Source organism: Leopardus geoffroyi, chromosome E1 (genome assembly GCF_018350155.1).
Source record: "Leopardus geoffroyi isolate Oge1 chromosome E1, O.geoffroyi_Oge1_pat1.0, whole genome shotgun sequence".
In the NCBI taxonomy this organism is placed as follows: domain Eukaryota; kingdom Metazoa; phylum Chordata; class Mammalia; order Carnivora; family Felidae; genus Leopardus; species Leopardus geoffroyi.
The window spans coordinates 29,602,893-29,625,298 of record NC_059330.1 but is presented as its reverse complement, the minus strand read 5'-3'; the positions used below and the strand labels follow the sequence as shown (position 1 = coordinate 29,625,298).

The window sequence follows — 22,406 nt, the reverse complement described above, 5'->3', positions numbered from 1 at the left end:
TTGTATAAGATGTGAGACTTATATTGAGGTCCCTTTTCTTTGCCTCTGGATATCCGATTGCTCTAACACCATTTGTTGAAAAGGCTATGTTTCCTCCATTGAATTGTTTTTGAACTGTTGACACTGAGGACACAGGTCACCCCAAGATGGGCCACTTTGACATGAAGATTATTTTGAGTCGAAGGCAATTGAGACCCTATGGGCTCAAGAGAAAATTTGCCCCTCCCTTAACTACATAGAAGAATCTAACTTGGGGGTCTTTCCCAGAATAAGGGTTATTAGCAGGGACCAACATTATCTGAGGGACCCATCTGTATGGTGGGGCGTTGCCCCACCTAATTACCTTCTATCTGCTCTTCTTATGGCTCTTATCCTTTCCTCTGAAGTGCCAGACCCTTACCCCTTTCTCCTCAGTTCAGTATGACATATGTACCTCATTTTGCTTGTCTCTGGAATTTCCATGTCTGTGTGGATTCCCCGTATGTGTGCTGTTAATTTTGATTTTCTCCTGTTAATCTGTATATATATCTAGCTGTATATCAGCTCAAAGGACCTTTGAAGGGGCAAGAATTCTCACTCCCCCAAAAGACCTTCATCAAAAATCAGCTGGGGGGCAGCGCAGAGCCTGATGTGGGGCTTAAACCCACAAACCCATGAGACTGTGACCTAAGCCAAAATCAAAAGTTGGACCTTTAACCAACTGAACCACCCAGGTGCCCCCTAAGGTTTTATTTTTAAGTATTCTCTACACCCTAGGTGGGACTCAAACCCACAACCCTGAGATGGAGGGTCACAAGCTCTACAGACTGAGCCAGCCAGGTCCCCCAGGAATGTGATCTTTAATAGCCAAACTAGAATCTCTTGGTAAGCTCTAGTTAAGTAATCTATGTGATAACTCGCTTCCCCCACCCCAAGAAAAGCCTTTTCTGAAACAATCCTTTCTTTTCTTTTGTTTGTAACTTCCTTGTCCAGAGGTTTCTGCCTACAAAAGCCTTCCATTTTGTATAGCTCCTTGGATCCCCTTTCTTTCTATCTGCTAGACGGTATGCTACGAGATTCATGTATCATTGAATACAGCCAACAAGATCTTTAAAATTTCTTTCAGTTGATGCCTGGATGGCTCAGTTGGAGGAGTGTGGGACCCTTGAACTTGGGGTCGTGAGTTTGAGCTCTGTGTGGGGTGTAGAGATTACTTAAATAAATAAAACTTTAAAAAAAATAAAACTCACTCAGTTGAATCTTACTGGTTCAACACACCTATATACATTACCATTACTTCAGGAAATTACCTTATGTTCCTTCCCTGTCAATGTCTGAGGTTTTATCCCCCAGGGGGCAACCATAGTTTCTAATTGATTTTACACCATTGTTTTATCAGGCAGTTGCCTGGCCCTTACCTGTATCTCCATACCATATAAGCCCATCCCATGCTTAAAAGTTATATAATAATGTTTGTCGACTTTTATGCAATAGTTATCACTTCTATTTTATTTTAGAGAAATATTCCCAAATATGAAAAATACCATATGGAGAAATATATTTACTATAGCTTTATTTTTACAATGAAAACATGAAACCCTGTAATGGTTAAGAGTATTTAAAGCTCTGGTGACAGAGACCAACTTGGAAGCTTTATTATGTTTTTTAATGCTTTAAGAAAATTTTTTTCTTTAGAGAGAGAGAAAGCACCCATGAGCAGGGGAGAGGGGCAGAGAGAGAGAGAGAGAGCGAGCCTTAAGCAGACCCCATGCTCAGTGAGGAGCCTGACATGGGGTTCAGTCTCACAAACCTCGAGATCATGGCCTGAGCCAAAATCAAGAGTTGGATGCTCAACTGACTGAGCCACCCAAGCGTCCCCAACTTGGAAGCTTTAGATAAGGAAAAGCTTAAAATAATGTTTGTAACACAGTTATTTCTGTTTGACTAAGGGTGTAACTTGCATGTGTATCTTTCTAACGTTCCTCTACGGGCTTATCCCCAATACCCTCATAATGGCATTTTACACATTCTCGGAGCACCCCAGAGAACCCAGTTGCCTAATTCTTTTCTCTGGCCCAAATCTCAGTGGGCTTGCCTTCACTGGCAGGACTGTCATTCCACAACGCTGCAGATAAAAACATCTGTCCACTTGCGACAGGCAGGGGGAGAGGGATGCAGAGGGGAGCAGGAAAAGGAGTTGTCACTTGGACTTTGTTTTTGTTTTGTTTTCTGTCAAGTGAATGTTTGAAATAGAATATATGGCAGCAGCCTTACTCTCATACTGTCCTTGTATTACCCTGTTTCCTAGCTCTACGAGGTGAGTTATTCAGTATACTCAGAAAAAAAAACAAAACAAAAAAAACCCTTTTCACACACACACACACACACACACACACACACACACACGAAACAATCCTACCATTCTTTTCCTCCTTTCCCCTTCCCAAACCTGTAATTCCCTCTCTTAAATGACTGTTGTGGGGTGCCCAGGGTTTCAGTCCACGAAGCAACCAACTTTTGATTTCCACTCAGGTCATGATGTCACAGTTTATGAGTTCGAGCCCCACATCTGGCTCTGCACTGACCGCAGGGAGCCTGCTTGAGATTATCCCTCTCTCTCTGCCCCTCCTCCACTCTCACACTCTCTCTCAAAAATAAACAAACATTAAAACTAAATAAACTTAAAAAAATAAAGTTGGTTTAAAAATTAGAAAAATAAAATGACTTGTGAAGACAATGTTAACACAGAATGATACTATTGACAAATTATCAACACAGAAAAAAACAATACTTTTTTTTATTATTGTACTTAAAACGATGAAGACTAAAGAAAAATATATCCCAATGCCAACAATGGTTTGTTTCGTAGGATCTAAATTTTAATTTCCAAAATGTTCATAATATATGTAATTTTATAGTCAAAATAACTTTAAAGATAAGTCTATGAAAATGGAATCGCAGTTTTCAACGACCAGCGGGTTCAAGCGTCATGTGTTCGGAGGTAGATGCACTAGCTTTTGAAATGTCAGCCCTGTTGCTGGGGAGGGAAGAGATGAGCGGGGCAGGAAGGACGGTTCTCGCCATTTCTTCGCAGCGTCTCAGTCCTGTCCCACGACCCAAGTCAAACAAATGTATTAAACGCCTCAACCTCTCTGATCCGTCCCCAAAACGGCAAAGCAGGTCGCGGTGGGGCAGACAGACAGAGCACCTAGACCGCCGCTGCCTGGCTCGCGGTCGGGAGGCCCAGCAGAGTGACCGCGGGACTCTAGCAGCGGCGAGCCGCTCAGGCCCCGCCCACGCTCCGCCCACGCCTCAGGGCCCGCCCAGGGCCCTGTCGGAGCCAGGTCCCACCCACTGCCGTCACGTGGTGGGGCGCAGGGTTCAGCCCCGGGCTGGTGTCGCGGCGCCGTATTCGCCATGGAGCTGGTGCCGAGGACCTCTCCCGTGGTGCTGCTGCTGCTCTTGCTGCTGGGCCTGAGTACCGGTAGGTTCGGGAAGAAAGTGCACCAGAGGCCGGTGCATCCTTCTCCAGGGATGAGAGTCTGTTAGTGGGTTTGTGCTTTTTAGAGCAAATGCCTTTCCCCGTTTCTACCTTCCGTGATTAAACTGCTTTAGGACCTAGCTCTTTTTTTCTTTTTTTTTCTTTTTTAAGATAAAATACTAAGTGCTTTTAATACCCCTTCCTGGCGCTGAATAGTCTGGTGCTCCTCTCTTCCCTATGCCTAGGTAGGAGCAATTGTGCAAATTACTTGAGTTGGGGAAACTGCTGGTGGGTGAGGTTACCAAGATTCTAATTCCACCTCCCTTTTCCTGCCGCGATTGGCTGCTAAGTGGGATTATGGGGACTTTTTCTTCTGAGCTGAAACATGCGGTCCAAAGGACCCTGAAAAGTCCTACCTCGAATGGGACGTTTCATTGAGATAAGGGCTTTTTCTCTTTACTGGATTCGTACAGACAGGATAACATCTCCCTTCACTGCGATTCTTTTTGACAAGAACAAATCCGTGTTTAACAAGATGACTTGGAAATTGATTTTCAGTCTTTCAGCAAAATGTCTTGTGGTCTGAATCCAGATCTGGGAACTGGAACTGGCCGCAAACTTGCCTTGTGACTTGAGGCGGGTTGCTCCACATTCCTCCTCTTCCCTTGTGTAACTGGGGATACTCTGGCCCTTCAGCTTGGGTCTGGAAAATGTTGTCAAATAGGTTGTCCATCCCCCCCCCCCCCAAATTTTAACAGTGCTCACTGCCAAGGAAGGGAGGAGTGCCAGCCATTAAGTCAAAAGGGACCCAGGCCGAATCTGTTACTTTCCAGGAGGTAGTGTGATCTTCTGTCACCCGTACCTCAAATCTTACAGCCACATCTATGATCTAGCCATTCTGTTCTGCCCCTCAAGCCACTTTCTGGTTTTCTTAATCAGTTACAAAACCCCTTTGTCTCCTCATCTACTCCCTTCTTTTCTTTTTGAGACCAGTTTTTGTTGTTTTCCTTGTCACAGGGGCTTGGAATTTAAGAAAAGAGGAAGTGGAAGGCAGGAAACGCCCATCATCCAGGGTCGCCTCTCATCATCTTTGCACATTATTGGCCTTTTTTTTTTTTCACCCTCAGAGGGTATTTGAGAAAAACAACTGTAACTTGAGAGTTGTTACTTTAGCAAAGGTGACATAGAAAATGTGCATAACTTACTCTTTTCTGATACCTATTTTGCAGATGCTACAAAGATAACTAAGGAAAATTGGAGCTGCGGGATTGAAGGATGTACATGTATATATATGGCTTTTAATCTATGGAATATCTTTCTTTTGCTATTTGGAAAGCCAGACTGCCTTCCCGAAAAGTGATGCTGTATGCACTCTGGCCAACAGTGCTGAGGGCCGGTCTCCAGCCTCCTTGTGGACATTGAGCACCCGCCATTATTTTGTTGTCTATCAAATAAGCAAAGATTTTTTTAGTGACCTCATATTGCTTTACTTTTCATATATGAATATTAGTGATGTTAACCCTTTTTAAGTTTGAGAGAGAGGTGGGGTGGGTGCAGGGAAGGGGTAGGGTAGAGAGAGAGGGAGAGAGAGAGGATCCCAAGCACGCTCCAAGCTGTCAGTGTAGACCCTGACTCCGGGCCCAAACCCGCTAACCATGAGGTGGAGCTGAAATCAAGAGTCAGAGGCTTAACCAGCTGAATTACCCAGGCGCCCCAGGGTCTTCCTGTTTTCAATTTATCTACGCAATGGGGCGCCTGGGTGGCTCAGTCAGTTAAGCGTTTGTCTGTCTCTGCTTCTCAAAAAATAAAAACGTTAAAAAAAGTAAAAAAAAAAAAAATTGATCTATACAAGTAAAGAAAATTGCTGTTGTGCATATTTGTCACAGATCTTTCTTTGTTTGCCTTTTAATTTAATTTTATTATTATTTTTTTTAATATTTATTTTCTTTTTGGGAGACAGACAGAGTGCAAGCAAGGGAGGGGTAGAGAGAGAGACAGATACAGAATCTGAAGCAGGCTCCAGGCCCTGAGCTGTCAGCACACAGCCCCACATGGGGCTCGAACCCACCAAGCACGGGATCGTGACCTGGACCGAAGTCGGACACCCAACCGACTGAGCCACCCAGGCACCCCGATTTTATTTTTGATGTACATAAATTTTATTGTACAGAAAATGTAACAAGTTTCTGTCCTCAACTCTGTTGATAGTTTTCTTTATATCTGTGGGGTATGCCTACATCATTTCCCCATCCAGAGATCAGAAAAACATTCAATTATATTTTCATATTATTTTTAATATCGAAATTTTAGAATTGAAATACTTTATCCACTTGAAATTTATTTTAGTTTAGAGTGTTAAGTAAGAACCTACATTTGTGGGGGCACCTGGGTGGCTCAGTCAGTTAAATGTCCGACTCTTGGTTTCACTTCGGGTCATGATCTCACAGTTCTTGAATTCCAGTGCCTTGACTGGCTCTGCATGGACAGCACTGGGCCTGCTTGGGATTTTCTCTCTCCCTCTCTCTTTCTCTGCCCCTCCCCAGCTTGCTCTCTCTGTCTCTCTCTCTCTCAAAAAGTAAATAAACATAAAATTTTTTTTTAAAAAGGACTTAGATTTTTTTTTTTTTCCTTCACAAAAGCTAACAGTTGCCCCAATATAATATAGTGACTCTTGGTCTCTCTAATTTGGGATACCTCTTTAATAATACATTAAATGAGATACAAAAGCTAGCATCTTGCATTTTGAGATTTTTTTCCTTTTTTCCCCAAAATGTAAATCTCTCTCTCTTTTTAAAACAGAATTGTGGGGGTGCCTGGGTGGCTCAGTTGGTTAAGTGACTTCGGCTCAGGTCATGATCTTGAGGTTCATGAGTTCAAGCCCCGCATCGGGCTCTTCGCTATCAGTGCAGAGCCTGCTTGGGATTTTCTCTCTCTCTTCCCCTACCCCACTTGTGTTCTCTCTCTCTCTATCTTAAAATAAATAAAATAAAGTTAAAAAAAATAAGAAAAAACAGAATTGTAAAAGTGTTCATGCCTACTGTTAAAAATTCAAATATTACAGACGGTGCAGAGGAAAAAGTGAAAGCCCCCAATCTCCTCTGCCACTATTAAGTTTGGTTTGTTTTTTTCACAACTGAAGTGTCTTTTCCTTATCTCCCCACTATATTAGAGTGAGTACCTTGCCAAAAATATAAACCACATCATCTCTAGCTTAGCATGGCCATCTCTACAGCCTTGGAATTTACCTGGATGGTTGACCTTCTTCAGGAAAATCACGTTGTGCTTCTGTTTCAGGAGCAGTCATTGACTGGCCCGCAGAGGAAGGAAAGGAAGTGTGGGATTATGTGACTGTCCGCAAGGATGCCCACATGTTCTGGTGGCTCTATTACGCAACTAACCCCTGCAAGAACTTCTCAGAACTCCCTCTGGTCATGTGGCTTCAGGTAAAAGTGGCCTGGCTGCCTGGCCCGGTTTTCCCCTCTTACCACTTTGCTGGCTCTTAAAAGCTCACCGCTCAGGGGGGAAGGACTGATCTGGGCAGGGGAGGTGGGGGGGCGTCCTGGCTGGGGGAGGGGGGATTTGGTGTGCTCCTGAGGCAGGCAAAGACAATGGTATGCTAAGAGGCCAAATCAGAGAGTGAGGGGTGCTAGCCTTTGCAGAAGTCTTTTTATATTGAGCCCAGTCAAGGGACGCCTGGGTGGCTCAGTCAGTTAAGTGTCCGACTTCAGCTCAGGTCATGATCTCACGGTCTGTGAGTTCGTGCCCCATGTCGGGCTCTGTGCTGACAGCTCGGAGCCTGGAGCCTGAATTCTGTCTCCCTCTCTCTCTGCCCCTCCCCCACTCATATTCTGTCTCTCCCTCTCTCTCTCAAAAATAAATGAACATTATATTGAGTCCAGTCAGTGGCAGGATGCCTTAGCAGAAGCTCCTGTAGACCCCTGTGACTAAATGCTGACAAGTGTTCGGAAAGGTTTCCAAGCAGCCCTTTCTCTCTGTCTCTTCTCCTAGTCTTTCCTAGACCCTAACTCCTTGCCCCCAGAAAAGCCCCCTTTTGAAAGGACTCAGTCTTTTGTATCTTAGAATTCAATGTTGGGTCCTATCCTCCCTGAGTGTGTTTGGGTTTTAATCTTGAGCTCTGATTGTAGGATGGAAGGCTGGGAACCGGTTGGAGGCAGCTTTGGGGGGCAGGCAGAAGATCCTCTCTTGCATTCCTAAAATATTTGCCTTGAGGTGGCCCACACCCACCTGGAAGACCAGCCTTTAGGGAGGGGTTGACGAACATAGTTTTGCTTTAGCTTCTGGAAACTGGCGGTATGGCCCAGATTAGGCGCCAGGTTGCGCACCGGTAAATAGGGTGTCAGGGTACTCCTCTCCATGGGATGCACATGTCACTTCCTCCCAAAATGTCAATATTCACGAGCACCCTGCTGGTGCCCTGGGCTTGGCCTCCTCAGCTAGCCCTGGCGGACTCTCCTGATGAGACAGAATGCAGGTGAGCCCTGTGTGGGAAGGGAGCGTTATCACAACTGTCTCCTCTGAGTGCTGGAGGTGAGGCCTGGCCCGAGGGTGCAGATGGAAAAGTGTCTGAGAAGAAGATGCCACGGGTGTATCCCAGTGCCCTTCTGACTACCCAGGGCTGCTGTAGGTAGAGATGCTGCAGGGTTCCGTTTTCTGGGCTTTGGTTTTTGTTTGTTTGTTTATTATTTTTTTAATTAAAAAAATTATTTATTTTTGAGAGAGAGACAGACAGACAGACAGAGTGTGAGCGGGTGAGGGGCAGAAAGAGAGGGAGACTTAGAACCAGAAGCTCCAGACCCCAAGCTGTCAGCACACAGCCCGACACTGGGCTCGAACCCATGAACTGTGAGATCATGACCTGAGCCTAAGTCAGGTGCCCCACCATTAGAGCCATCCAGGCGCCCTTGGGCTTTGTTTTTTTTTTTTTTTTTAATTTTTTTTTTTTTCAACGTTTATTTATTTTTGGGACAGAGAGAGACAGAGCATGAACGGGGGAGGGACAGAGAGAGGGAGACACAGAATCGGAAACAGGCTCCAGGCTCTGAGCCATCAGCCCAGAGCCCGCCGCGGGGCTCGAACTCACGGACCGCAAGATCGTGACCTGAGCTGAAGTCGGACGCTTAACCAACTGCGCCACCCAGGCGCCCCTGGGCTTTGTTTTTTAATCTGAGGGATTTTAAGGTTTCTCAACTTTCTTCATCAGCAGGACTCTTACCACCGTCAAGTGAACGCTTCTATACGGAGTCCAAGTGCAAAGCAGAAGGGCTGGAGTGTAGGCCGGGTCCTACCCTGGCCGCCTTCCCTTTGTCACATGCTCGCCCCTCAAGCACCTTCTGGGCTCTCAGGAATTTAAAAACCATTGAATTTCAGAAGTTGCAAAACCTTCCTATTGTTTTATCTGGATTAGTTGCCAACGTTTTATTTTATTTTATTATTTTTTTAATGTTTATTTATTTATTTATAAGTGTTTATTTATTTTTGGGAGAGAGAGTGCAAACAGGGAGGGACAGAGAGAGGGGGAGACACAGAATCCGAAGCAGGCTCCAGGCTCTGAGCTGTCAGCACAGAGCCCGATGCAGGGCTCAAACTCAAGAACCGTAAGATCATGACCTCAGCTGAAGTCAGCCACTTAACTGACTGAGCCATCCAGGTGTCCCGATGTTTATTTATTTTTGAGAGAGAGAGAGAGAGAGAGCGAGCATGAGTGGGGAAAAGGCAAAGAGAGAGGGAGACACAGAATCCGAAGCAGGCTCCAGGTTCCGAGCTGTCAACGCAGACCCCAAGGCGGGGCTAGAATTCATAAGCTGTGAGATCATGACCTGAGCTGAAGTCGGATGCTCAACTGACAATGCCCCGGCACTGAGCTCTGCTCACAGTCCTGCCCTGCCATTGGCCCTGGATGCACACAGTATTGAGTCCTTCCTGCCCTGGGACTTCTACATTTACTAAATTATATCCCAGGATCCACACGATCAAACTGCCCTTCAGTCTGCGTCCCTTGTTAGTCTGCAGGGACAGAGGAGAGGTGGTGGGGTGAGGAGTCACAGGGCCCCAGGTCCAGGCCTGGCAAAATGGACCCCTAATTGCCATGTCCCTTCCCTGGGCCTTACTGTTCATCTTGGAGATGAGAGGGGTTGGCCAAGGTGTTTTGAAGGTCAGTGCTCAGTATGCCCCATGGCGGGTCAGGAGTCAATCTCAGAAGATCAGAGGTAGGAAAATTCCTTTTGGGGCTCATATTATTTATTTATTTATTTATTTATTTATTTATTTATTTATAAGCAATCTTTACACCCAACATGGGGCTTGAACTCACAATCCCAAGGTCAAGGGTCGCATGCTCTATTGACTGAGCCAGACAGGTGTCCCTGAGTCTTTTCCCTTTAGAAAGACTTCAGCAGTTACCAGGGGCTCTGTCAGCACAGACCCCCTGGTTCACCAGGTCAGTTGTGTCTTTCGTAGAATGTTGACCGAGCCAGCACTAAATCATAAATCATTTAGAGTGAATGTGGTCATTGTTATAATGACCAAGATTTGACTCATTTTTTCTCTGGGCTTATTTTGTTGCTTATTTTCTCTTCCACAGGGTGGTCCGGGCGGTTCCAGCACTGGATTTGGAAACTTTGAGGAAATTGGGCCCCTTGACAGTGATCTCAAACCACGAAGAACTACCTGGGTACAGTGAGCACAGCCTGACTGAAACTGCCCTGTGGCCTCTCCAAGGCTGAGCCCCACCTCGCCCTACCCCATTCTGGGTGGGGTCACAGATTAAGCAATCCCGCTCCATCCTCTTCCCCAGGGGTCCTGGGCCTTGTGCACTTGTCCCTAGGCTTCCGCTCTAGCCAGCTTCTTCCATTTCTGGGGGCAGCTTGTCCGTCCCCTGGCTCTCTTGCCTTCCCACGTCGGTGACCTTTCCATCCACTTGACGGCCAAAGCCTATTCCAGCAGACACCCTGGACCTTGTCATTTCCTATTTGGCCATCTCTGCAATCTGACCGCAGGATCCCACCCTCTGGCCACGACGTCCAATCCTGTCCCCTCTCCACTCTCCTACCCTGCTTCTTGACTTCATCAAGACTTCAGAGCCTTTGTCCTCTACCTTTTTGGTGTCTCTCTTGTTCTGTCTCCACCCCCTCCCTCGTTCTTGGTTTCACGTCCCGCCCTAACACCTCTCTGCTCAACCCCTGGCTCCTTCATCCTTCTCCCCGAAGAGCCAAGCCACCCCCAACCTTGGATCAGTCGCACTGTGCACCTGCTCGGCCCCTGCTCCTGGGTGCCAGACACTGGCGGGCAAAACCACAACCTGGTTGTGGGCTTTGCCTGAGCTCGTGGCCGCCCTCTGCTGTGTGCTGCTGCTCTGCTCCCTCCCTGTCTGCCCGGTCTCCCTGCCTCACCGAGAGGACAGAGTCATTGCCTGTGACTGGCTTTCCCCTGTCCTCTCTAGCCCTTCCTGCCCCTTACTATCCTCCTGCCCATCTCCAAATAACACGAGGCCCCTCTCTGCTGGGGTCCCTTTCTCAAAGATTCCACTTGGACAGTTAGTACCTTTCTACATCCTTATGCTGTCTGTAGGCTCTCTGTTCCCTGGGCTACAGACATGCACAGGTTTTTCCCAACCTACTACCAAGCCCCTCCAGCTACCACCTTTTCTTGAAAGAATTCTTTATACAGGCATACCTTGGAGACGTTGCGGGTTTGGTTTCCAGACCTACAGTAAAGCGGGTCAAATGAATTTTTCGATTTCCCAGGGCATAGAAAAGTCACGCTTACACTATACCATGGTCTGTTACGTGTAAAACTATGTGGGTTAAATTAAAAATACTTTATTGCTAAAAACAGCTAACCATCATCTGAACTTTCAGTGAGTCCTAATCACTGGTTACAGAGCAGTGTAACAAGCACAGTAATAATGAAACAGTTTGAAATATTGCAAGAATTACCAAAATGTGACACAGAGACACGAAGCAAGCAGATGCTGTTGGGAAAATGGTGTCTATAGACTTGCTCAAAACAGGGCTGCCTACAGACCTTTAATTTGTTAAAGAAAAAATGCAGTAAAACAAGGTGTGCCTGTATTTACTGCTGTCTAGTCTTTACCTCGTATTTTTTTTTTTTTTTTAATTTTAATGTTTGTTTATTTTTGAGAGAGAGACAGAAAGACAGAGCACAAGCAGGGGAGGGGCAGAGAGCGACAGAGACACAGAATCCAAAGCAAGCTCCAGGCTCTAAGCTGTCAGCACAGAGCCCTGTGCGGGCCTCGAACCCACAGACTGCGAGATCATGACCTGAGCTGAAGTCGAATGTTTAACCGACTGAGTCACCCAGGGGCCCCTGGTCTTTACCTCCTATTTATGCCTTAGCCCAGAGCTTTCTCACCTGGGGGCTGGGTGCTGGGGGCAGGAGAGAGTACTTACTAGGGAACCCAGTGCACGTTAGCTCTAGGATGCAGTACACTTATCTCTGTGGCCGTGACAAGTTTGGGAAGCACCGGCCTGACCCGCTGTAGTCTCTCCCCAGAGCTCTGCTGGAGCTGTTGTCCCCAAGGGTGTGCTGGCTTCCCAATTCCAAAGTCCCATTAGATCCTTCATGGGATTCTTTTCATTGGATTTCTTTGCCACACTGTTGGCCATTCCCATGTCTTAGATATTGTTGTTTCCTGTACCCTGTCCTAGGTAACATTCTCTTCTATGTGTTCTTTGGGCGGCCTTGTCTTCTCCAACCGCTTTAATGACACATAGAAGGTGATGCCCCCCAAGTCAGCATCTCTGGCTCAGAACTTTTTGCCCAAGAACTATTTCTCCATTTGCCTCTGAGATGCCTCCTTGTGGATGTCTCTCGTACATGCCCGGTGCGACATAGCCCAGGCCATATTCATTCTTACACAAGACCCTCTATCCACCCACAAAACCAGCCAACTCTCATGTGTCCCTTGTGGTAAATGGTACCACCATCCAATCAGATGCCTGAGCCAGAAATCAGAGAGCCATCTCATCTTCCCCTGCCCCTCCCTCTCCCACCCTCCCCCTCATCCAATCAGTTTTAACTAAAAATGAATTTTTTAAAGTATAGCTTTATTGAAATACAATTCACATACCATATAATTCACCCATTTAAAGTATACAATTCAATGGCTTTTCGTATATTCAGAGTTTTACAACCATTACCACACTCAATTTCAGACCATTTTCACTAGCCTCCCATCCCAGAAAACCTCATACCCCTTAGCTGTTAACCACCAATCTCTCCTTAGGCAACTTGCCACGAATCAACTTTGTCTCTGTTGGGTGCTCTTTCCTGCTTTGTCAAAGATTAGTTGGCCATACATTTGTGGGTCTAGTTCTGGGGTTTCTATTCTATTCCATTGGTCTATGTGTCTGTTTTTGTGCCATCAACTTTGTCTCTGTAGACTCCCCTGCGTTAGCCGTTTTGTAACAATGGCGTCATACAGAATGTGGCCTTGGGCGTGTGGCTTCTTTCACTTAGCATAACATTTACAAGGTTCATCCATGGAGGATATACCACTCCTTCCCTTTTTGAAGGCTGAATACTAGGCCATCGTATGGATATGCCACATTCTGTTTGTTCATCTGGTGACGGACACTTGGGTTGTTTCTACCTGTTAGCGCTCGTGAACAGTGCAAGGAACACTGGTGTACCAACATTTGTTTTGAGTTCCTATTTTCAGTTTCCGAGTGGAATTGCTGGGTCACGTGGTGACTCTATGTTGAATACCCGAGTGCTGTTAATAGCCTTCATCCCTTTTCCATCCTCTCTAGGGGCTGCTTTCAGAGTGCCTCTCCAATGCAAATCACTCCTTAGTTTAATGTCTTTCAGTTCCCAGAAGACCAGATCCAGATTCCTGGGCATGACCTCGTCTCTGCCCACCTCCTGCCACATTTCCAACATCCGAGCAGTACACTCTACCTTCAGGCCCCGGCCTGGGCAGTTTCTTGATTTGGACTTCATTCCTTTGGCTACTCATTCACACCTAGCTTACCATACTCACATTGAGATTCTGTAACTCCGAGCCTCTTTGGAAGAGGTATTAGGATAGATTCCGTACTTGTAGTGCACCAGGAGGCCAGGCCGGTGTGGAAATTGGATTCACCTTAAAGAAAACTGATATGTGGTATTCAGACCTTGGACGTACCCTCACTGCTTCCAGCTGTTGCTTGGACTGCGTGGTTCTACCAGAGCTAACGTATTACATTTAGGACCCCGTATTGTGTGAAAACTGACCGCTTATGTGTTTTGATCCCCGTGTATGTTAACCTTTCCTTCTTGCCTTTCCTTTTCTTCGCCTTAGTAGCCTATGTTTATAATTTTTTGAAATCCCTTTTAGCGGTAGGCTTGTAAGCACACTGATATCCTCGCGTGTGGGTTTTGTTGAGCTCATAGAAGAGAGTGGAAAGACAGTTGGTGACTGACCGATGGTGCCACTTGACTTTCCCGTGTGACGTGTAGCTCCAGTCGGCCAGTCTCCTATTTGTGGATAACCCTGTGGGCACTGGGTTCAGTTATGTGAACAAGAGTGACGCGTATGCCAAAGACCTCGCCATGGTGGTGTCAGACATGATGATTCTCCTAAAGACCTTCTTCGATTGCCACAAAGAATTCCAGGTAAGCTGTAACTCGGGGTCAGCTAAGCAAAGCGCTCACAGTCCCACTGTTACATCCATCCTAATAAACTTAAATTTCCCCAAGAGTTCAATGTCCAGCTGTTATCAGAGACAACCCTTCTGCACCCGAGATCAGGTTGTGGCTTTCTGTTTCTGTCATCTCTCAAGGTGGTTTTAAGCTTGAAAGAATGACCTTGGAGCCTGGTACTCTAACCAGATAAGGGGGGGAAAGACCAATAAAGGCAGATATTTGTCTGGCCATTACATGCAATAGAAATATGAAATTAATTTATATAAAAAAAATGCACTCGGGATATTTAATTCTGTGTAAATTCCTTTTCTTGCTAGACGATTCCATTCTACATTTTCTCGGAGTCCTATGGAGGCAAAATGGCCGCTGGCATTGGTCTAGAACTTTATAAGGTAACAGGAAAGATGTCTTTCTTGTTTTCGTTTCAGTTAAACTGATTCTGTTCCTTTTTATATCAGCTGATATTGAATATACTATGAATAGGACGTTGTGGTACCTTGTACATGCAGAGTAAGGTTAAATCTCTAATAATAACCATGAAAAGTTCCAAAGAACATAGTGAAGGTTGCCCTAACGGATATGAAACGAGTTATAAGAAAGCTACAGTGAGTAAAACAGTAAAACAATGTGGTATTAGCTTAGCAGCAGACTTCAATGCAGCAGGGTGAAGAACCCGGAAACAGATTTTACATATACTTCTGTGTGTATGTAAGTAACATGTATGTGTCATGGATATGATCATGTGGCAGAATCATACCAAATGATAACATGGCATTTCAAATCATTGGGCAACAGACAATATTCAATGAATGGCACAGAAACGAATGGCTCTCACTTTGAAAACCAGTAACATTGAATTTCTTCTTCCATAAAACGTCAGTTGTAGATAGATTAAAAAATCAAAACATAAAAAAATCTAGGGGCGCCTGGATGGCTCACTTGGTTAAGCATCTGACACTTAGTGGGCTCAGGTCTGTGATCTTGTGGTTCACAGTATCAAGCCCCACATCAGGCTCTGCGCTAACTGTGGAGCCTGCTTGGGATTCTCTCTCTCTCTCTCTCTCTCTCTCTCTCTCTCTCTCCCTCTCCCTCCCTCCCTCTCCCTCTCCCTTCCCCTCCCTCCCTCTCTCTCCTTCTGCCCCTCTCCCCTGTGCACACTCTCTTTCTGTCTCCAAAAAAAAATCTATCTATATAATAGGAAAGGTATTCTTATTGATACTCCATAAAAAAAGAGAATATCCTAAGAAAGACAATATTCTTTGTGAATTGGCAAAGAATGCAAACAAACAAATTATAGAAGAAATGCAAACAGCCTATGAACATATGGAAAATGCTCAACTTTTATTAGTAGCAAATTAGTAGTAAATCTATGGGATTTACAAATATTTAAAAGATTGGTGATACCCAGTTTTGGTTAAGAAGTCAGGGAAGTGAATAAAACATTTTAAAATGGTAAATCATTTTATTTATTTATTTATTAATTTTTTTATTAAGAAAAAATTTTTTTAATGTTTTTTTATTTTTGAGAGAAAGAGACAGAGTGTGAGCAGGGGAGGGGCAGAGAGAGGGAGACAAGAATCCGAAGCAGGCTCGAGGCTCTGAGCTCTAAGCTGTCAGCACAGATTCTGATGCGGGGCTCAAACCCATGAGCCGTGAGATTATGACCTGAACCGAAGTCGGATGCCCAACTGACTGAGGCACCCAGGCTCCCCAATGGAAATCATTGGCAGTATCTGTCAACTTTTAAAGTCTATATGCCCTTTGACCAGTAATTTCAGTTCCGGGAATCTGTCCTGTGGGAATTCTTAACACATGTTTGTGTGTTGAGAATGTTTAATACACTGTTGCTTACAATGTCTGTCAACTGAAAACAAAGTCAGTGGCTATCTGTAGAGGATTACTTAAACAAAATAGATGTATCCTTCCATGATGGGGCAACCATCATAAAGAATGCATGCATCTCTATATACGTGTGTGTGTGTAAACTTGTGAAAGCAAAGAAAGGGCTGAGAAGCGTATGTAACATCTTAACTGTGGTGAACTGGTGAGTGGAGGGGGTGCATGTGGGACAGAGGGGAAAGTTTTTCCACATTTTCTCCTGTCTCCTGTGGTGTTTAAGTTTGCTTACAGTGAGCTTGTATGAGCTTTTTTTTTTTTTTTTTTTAATGTTTATTTATTTTTTGAGAAAGAGAGCACACGCATGCATGCACAAGTTGGGAAGGAGCAGAGAGACGGGGACATAAGGTTTGAAGCAGGCTCTGCACTCACAGCAGAGAGCCCAATGCAGGGCTCGAACTCACGAACCAAGAGATCATGACCTGAGCCAAAGTCGGGCGCTCAACCGACTGAGCCACCCAGGCCCTGCCACCACCTGATTTTATATGACCTGCGAGCTAAGAAGGGCTTTTACATTTTCAAGTGGTGGTGGTGCACGGCAGGGTTTAAAAGCAAAGTAATATTTCGTGATGCGTGAAAATTACATGAAACTCAAATTTCAATGCCCACAAATAAAGTTTTATTAGAATTGTTCATTTGTTTACATATTACCTGTAGCTGCTCTAGTGATACAGTGGTAGAACTGAGTAATTGCAACACAGGCTGTTTGGTCTACAAACCCTATAATATTTTAAATTCTGGCCCTTTCTAGAAAAAATTGCCACTCTCTGATATACGTGATGTGTACTTCACTTTTAAAAAATATTTTATTTATTTACTTATTTATTTATTTGAGAGACATAGCGTGAGTGGGTGAAGGACAGAGGAAGAGGGAGAGAGAAAATCTTAAGCAGGCTCCATGCTCAGCACAGAGCCCCCTGCAGGGCTCAATCCTCTGACCCTGGGATCGTGACCTGAGTCGAAATTAAGAGTCGGATGCTTCTCCCTCTCTCTCTGCCTCTCCCCTGCTCATGTTCTGTCTGTCTCTCTCTGTCAAAAATAAATAAACATTAAAAAAAAATTTATTTTTAAATAAATAAAAAAAAGTCGGATGCTTAACCAACTGAGCCACCCAAGCGCCCCCTGTGCACTTCATTTTGCTTCAAATCAGGAAGGACATAATATCTAGATCTAGTCTGATTTTTCCACTGGACTCTTTCACCTTCCGCCTGCATAGAAAGTTACCTGAGTGGTGTTATCTTCACACTATATGGATGTCTAATTCTTTTTTTTTTTTTTTTTTTCAACGTTTATTTATTTTGGGGACAGAGAGAGACAGAGCATGAATGGGGGAGGGGCAGAGAGAGAGGGAGACACAGAATCCGAAACAGGCTCCAGGCTCTGAGCCATCAGCCCAGAGCCTGACGCGGGGCTCGAACTCACGGACCGCGAGATCGTGACCTGGCTGAAGTCGGACGCTTAACCGACTGCACCACCCAGGCGCCCCATGGATGTCTAATTCTTCATCCATCTTTCATCTAATAGTTTTACATCCGTTTTTGATTCTCATGTGAGTCAGTAATATCGTTAGGAGTTACAAAATGATGGTTTTCTCCTCCTGTCTTTTTGTTCACATCCATTAGCTGGTATTCTATAAACTGGAACTTTCCCCCATCACCTGGGCTATTTAGGTGACTTATGAAGTAAATTCCTTATGGAAAACCAGATAAATGCATAATTCTTTCTCTGTAATTACTAACATTCAAAGTCAGGATGGTCACTGTGTTCTTATTTTAGATCTCTGAATAGTTTGTGCATGCACTAATTCAAAATTCAAAACATGTAAAAGATACTGGAAAAAATCTCACCCTTGCCTCCCCCTCTCCCCTAAAGCAGCCTCTGTTATTAGTAGCTTCTGTAGCTTTCCAGAGGTATTCTGTGCCTACGTAAGCTAATTCACATACAGTTAGCCCTGAACAACATGGGGGTCAGGAGCCATCACCTGCTCATTCAAAAATCCACATACATGGGGCGCCTGGGTGGCGCAGTCGGTTAGGCGTCCGACTTCAGCCAGGTCACGATCTCGCGGTCCGTGAGTTCGAGCCCCGCGTCGGGCTCTGGGCTGATGGCTCAGAGCCTGGAGCCTGTTTCCAATTCTGTGTCTCCCTCTCTCTCTGCCCTTCCCCCGTTCATGCTGTGTCTCTCTCTGTCCCAAAAATAAATAAACGTTGAAAAAAAAAAAATTAAAAAAATCCACATACAACTTTGTTTGCTTGTTTGTTTTTCACATATACCTTTTTATTTTTTTTAATTAAAAAATTTTTTTAATGTTTATTTATTTTTGGGGGGGCAGGCAGAGAAAGAGGGAGACACAGTCTGAAGCAGGCTCCAGGCTCTGAGTTGTCAGCACAGAGCCCGATTTGGGGCTTGAACCCACGAACTGTGAGATCATGACCTGTGTCAAAGTAAGATGCTTAACCGGTTGAGCCACCCAGGTGCCCCCACATACAACTTTTTTAAGCAAAAAAAGTTTTTTTGTTTGAGACAATGTTATATTAGTTTCAGATGTGCAACATAGTGATTCAGTTTCTCTATAGAAGTAAGTCATGCGATGGAAAATCCACATATAACTTTTTGGCTGTCTCAAAACTTAACTACCCACAGCCTACTATTGACCACAATCCTGACTGAGAACCTCAACAGTTGATTCACATCGTTCATATATTACGTGTATTCTATACTATATTCTTACGATAAACTAAGCTAGGAAAGAAACTGCTACTAAGAAATCGTAAGGAAGAGAAAATACATTTATAGTACTTTATTGTAGTTGTTGGGAAAAATCTGCATATGAGTGGACCGGTGCAGTTCAAACCTATTATCAAGGGTCCACTGTATATTCTTTTTTCTCATTTTTATACAAATGATAGTATAGTCCTGAGGCATCCATCCCACCCTCAAGGATCTCCTGAGGAGGCCTGCCACCCCCGCAGTGACTGCCCTGTGGTCAGTGATTGTTGTCCCCGAGCCTCCCACCCCTCCACCCCCAGCACCTTGTGAGGAATCACAGACCTTGGGGGAAAGGGTGCTAGTGACCATCTGAAAGAAAAGGGCTGTACCAGACCCCACACACATCCTGCCAACACTCTTTCAACAACAGTAGAGGGAGGCGCCTGGGTGGCTCAGTCGGTGGAACATCCAACTCTAGATTTTGGCTCAGGTCGTGATCTCACGATTCGTGGGTTCGAGCCTCACATCGGGCTCTGCACTGACAGTGTGGGGCCTGCTCGTGCTCTCTCAAAAATAAATAAATACATATTAAGAAAAAAATCTTAAAAAAAACAACAACACCCGGTAGAGAGATGCCCAAACAGTTCTTCCTCACTTTGCATATGGCAGCAGGAAAGAGTTACCCTCGCTCTCTAGTGGGTATCTGAGGTCTTTGGATACCCAAGGGATCTTGGAAAGGATGGGCAAAAGTTTTCTGTGCTTGGCAAAGGTGGTCCATAAAGGCTTGGCCCCCTCCTACTGAGGAAGGGATGGAGGTCATTGGGTTCCCTTGGCAAGGATGTTGACTTCTCTTCTTTCAGGCTGTTCAGCAAGGGACCATCCAGTGCAACTTTGCTGGCGTTGCTTTGGGTGACTCATGGATCTCCCCTATAAGTGAGTACGGAATTTTCATTTCTTCTTTCCCATTCTCTATTCTTCCCTGGGACTTTGGGCTGTGTTGTCCAGGTCAGGGAACAAGGCAACAGAATTTTCTGGGTCATTAGAGATGTCAACCCAGAAAGTATTTGCTCCAGGAGCGTCTGAGAAGTTTGAGGATGAGAACTCATTTACGGAGCTCCTACCATGGACCTCTGCCGGCCAGACTGAATTCTCTTATTTGACTCTTACAACAAAAGAATCAAATTTTATAGTTGAAGACCTTCTAAACACTCAGAGAGGAGATGGAATTTGCTCTCTGACACACAGCGTGAGTGGCCTGATCGGGATGCACACCCAGTTCTGTTGGTCATTTGTTCCCCACCACTAGCATGAGGGTTTGGGGTGAAATTCCTGTGTGTTGCTCATATTGGTGGTGAGACAGAGTTTCCATCAGGTCCCGTAGCTCAGGTATGTAGTTTCATAACCTGAGTGTCCTCTTCGGGAGTACAGATAAGAGTTGTTTATGATGCAGACATCTGGGGTGTGGCTTCCGACATCTGAAATAGTCACCTTGGTGGGGTTCACTCTAACACAGGATTTCTAAATCTCAGAGCTACTGACATTTTAAGCCACGTATTTCTTTGTTGTGGGGACTGTCCTGTGCATTGTTGGATGTTAGCATCTCTACCTGTTAGATGCCAGTCTACCCACTCCAGTGTGATGCACAGAAACACCTCCAGATGTCCCTGGTTGAGAACTACTCTAACCTAACAAAAGGTAACTTCACAGACAAGACCAAACCACAAAGTTAGAAATTAGAAGAGAAGTTACCCTCTGGAGGAGGGAAGGGAATAAGCTGGAAAGGGACACTAAGGAACTTTCTAGGCTGCCTGTGTTCTATGTCTTCACTGCGGTGGTTGTTTCATGGGTGTTTGCATTTACCAAAATTTCTGGGTTTTGTTTTAAGTAGGCTCCACACTCAGCATGGAACCCAGTGTGGAACTTGAACCCACGACCCTGATTTATGATTTCTGATGTGTGATTATGCCTCAGTTTTTAAAAATAGTAATTTGTATGGGGACCTGGGTGGCTCAGTCAGTTAAGCGTCCAACTTTGGCTCAGTTCATGGTCTCATGGTTCACGGGTTCCAGCCCCATATCAGGCTCTGTGCTGACAGCTCAGAGCCTGGAGCCTGCTTCAGATTCTGTGTCTCCCTCGCTCTCTGTCCATCCTCCGCTCATGCTCTGTCTCTCCAAATAAATAAATAAACATTAAAAAAAAAAAATAGTAATTTATAAAAAGTAATATTTTTTTCCCTGAAAGGTAGGGATGTGGTTTGTCACAGAGCTGTGTCCCTAATGGATTCAAGATAATTCTGATACTACTTGGAATGGTATTTTTTGCCTTTATTCTTGGCATTACCTAGGACTGAAATGGAGCTCTTGAGTTAGCATCAGGAGAAGGGCTGCTATTTGTTTTTCCTTCCTGGGTGGACCTTGTAGGACATCATGAAACTGCAGAAGCCTTGATCAGAGACATGAAGCTCACCATCTCACTTAGAATCACACGCTGCTTTCTGCGGTCTCATCATTTTCCTAACAGCGCTCAACGCTTGAATGTGTTATGCAAACACATATGACAGCTCCATGGATGGATGCTGTTATTATCACAGTTTTGGAGATGATGAAACTGAGATTCAGAGAGGTTAAGCAATTTTTGTAAAGTCACACAGCTGAAGTCAGTATTCACCTCTAGGCAGCAGGCTCCAGAATCTATGCACTCACCTATTTACACAAGACCAGGAAGTTTAGTCTCATGGCTTCGCAAGTGCTATTCATCCTATCCAAAATCTACCTTTTTTCACCTTGCTGTGACCAGCTTCCCCTTAGAAATCTTCTTGCCAGGGACTCCTGGGTAGCTTAGTCGGTTAAGTGTCTGACTTAGGCTCAGGTCATGATCTCACAGTTTGTGAGCTCGAGCCTAGCATCGAGCTCTCTGTGCTCAGCACAGAGCCCACTTTGGATCCTCTGTCTCCCTCTCTCTCTACCCCTTCCCCACTGGTTCTTTCTCTCTCTCTCAAAATAAGAAAGAAAGAAAAAAGTAAAGAAAGAAAGAAAGGAGGGAGGGAGGGAAGGAAGGAAGGAAGAAACCTTCCTGCCCAGATCCCTCCTTTCAGACTTTCAGATCCACTTAAGTTCCACCCTTCCATCCCAGAAGTACTCCCCTTTTTTTTTAAACAATGTTTATTTATTTATTTGGAGAGAGAGAGAGGAAAACAGAATCCCAAGCAAGTTCTGCACTGTCAGCGCAGAGCTGGACACAGGGGCTCAATCTCACGAACCCTGAGATCATGACCTGAGCCGAAATTAAGAGTCAGACATTTAGCTGAGTGAGCCATCCAGGTGCCCCAGACGTTACTCCTTTTTTGAGAGAAAAATACTGTTAATTTGCACGCACAGTTATGAACTCTTTGCTAGGTAGTAGGTGCAAAGTTTTAGGAAAGATGCACAGACGTGTTCTGTGTCTTCAAGATCTACACAGTTCAAGATGGTAGCCATAGCCGTATGCAACTAAATTTAAATTAATTAAAATACAATAAAAATTTTAATCTTTCAGTTGCACCATCCACATTTCAAGTGTTCCAGTCGCCACACGTGGCTATTGACTTGTTTGGGACCACATAGATACGGAATATTTCCATCATTGCAGAAAGTCCTGTTGGACATCAGAGGTTGGCAAACTACAGCCTACAAGTTGA

The 22,406-nt window shown here is 44.9% G+C and overlaps 1 protein-coding gene across 1 annotated transcript in view; it reads left to right on the top strand.

Moving 5' to 3' along the window:
- Nucleotides 1-3,332: 3,332 nt before the first annotated feature.
- The window catches only part of SCPEP1 (serine carboxypeptidase 1), a 32,821-nt gene continuing 13,747 nt past the window's right edge, over nt 3,333-22,406 (top strand). Inside the window, exons 1-6 of the mRNA XM_045488298.1 lie at nt 3,333-3,463; nt 6,755-6,903; nt 10,062-10,151; nt 13,940-14,095; nt 14,443-14,517; nt 19,591-19,663. Coding sequence (XP_045344254.1) covers nt 3,397-3,463; nt 6,755-6,903; nt 10,062-10,151; nt 13,940-14,095; nt 14,443-14,517; nt 19,591-19,663 — 610 coding nt within the window. The 5' untranslated portion in view covers nt 3,333-3,396. The remainder of the gene's footprint in view (nt 3,464-6,754; nt 6,904-10,061; nt 10,152-13,939; nt 14,096-14,442; nt 14,518-19,590; nt 19,664-22,406) is intronic.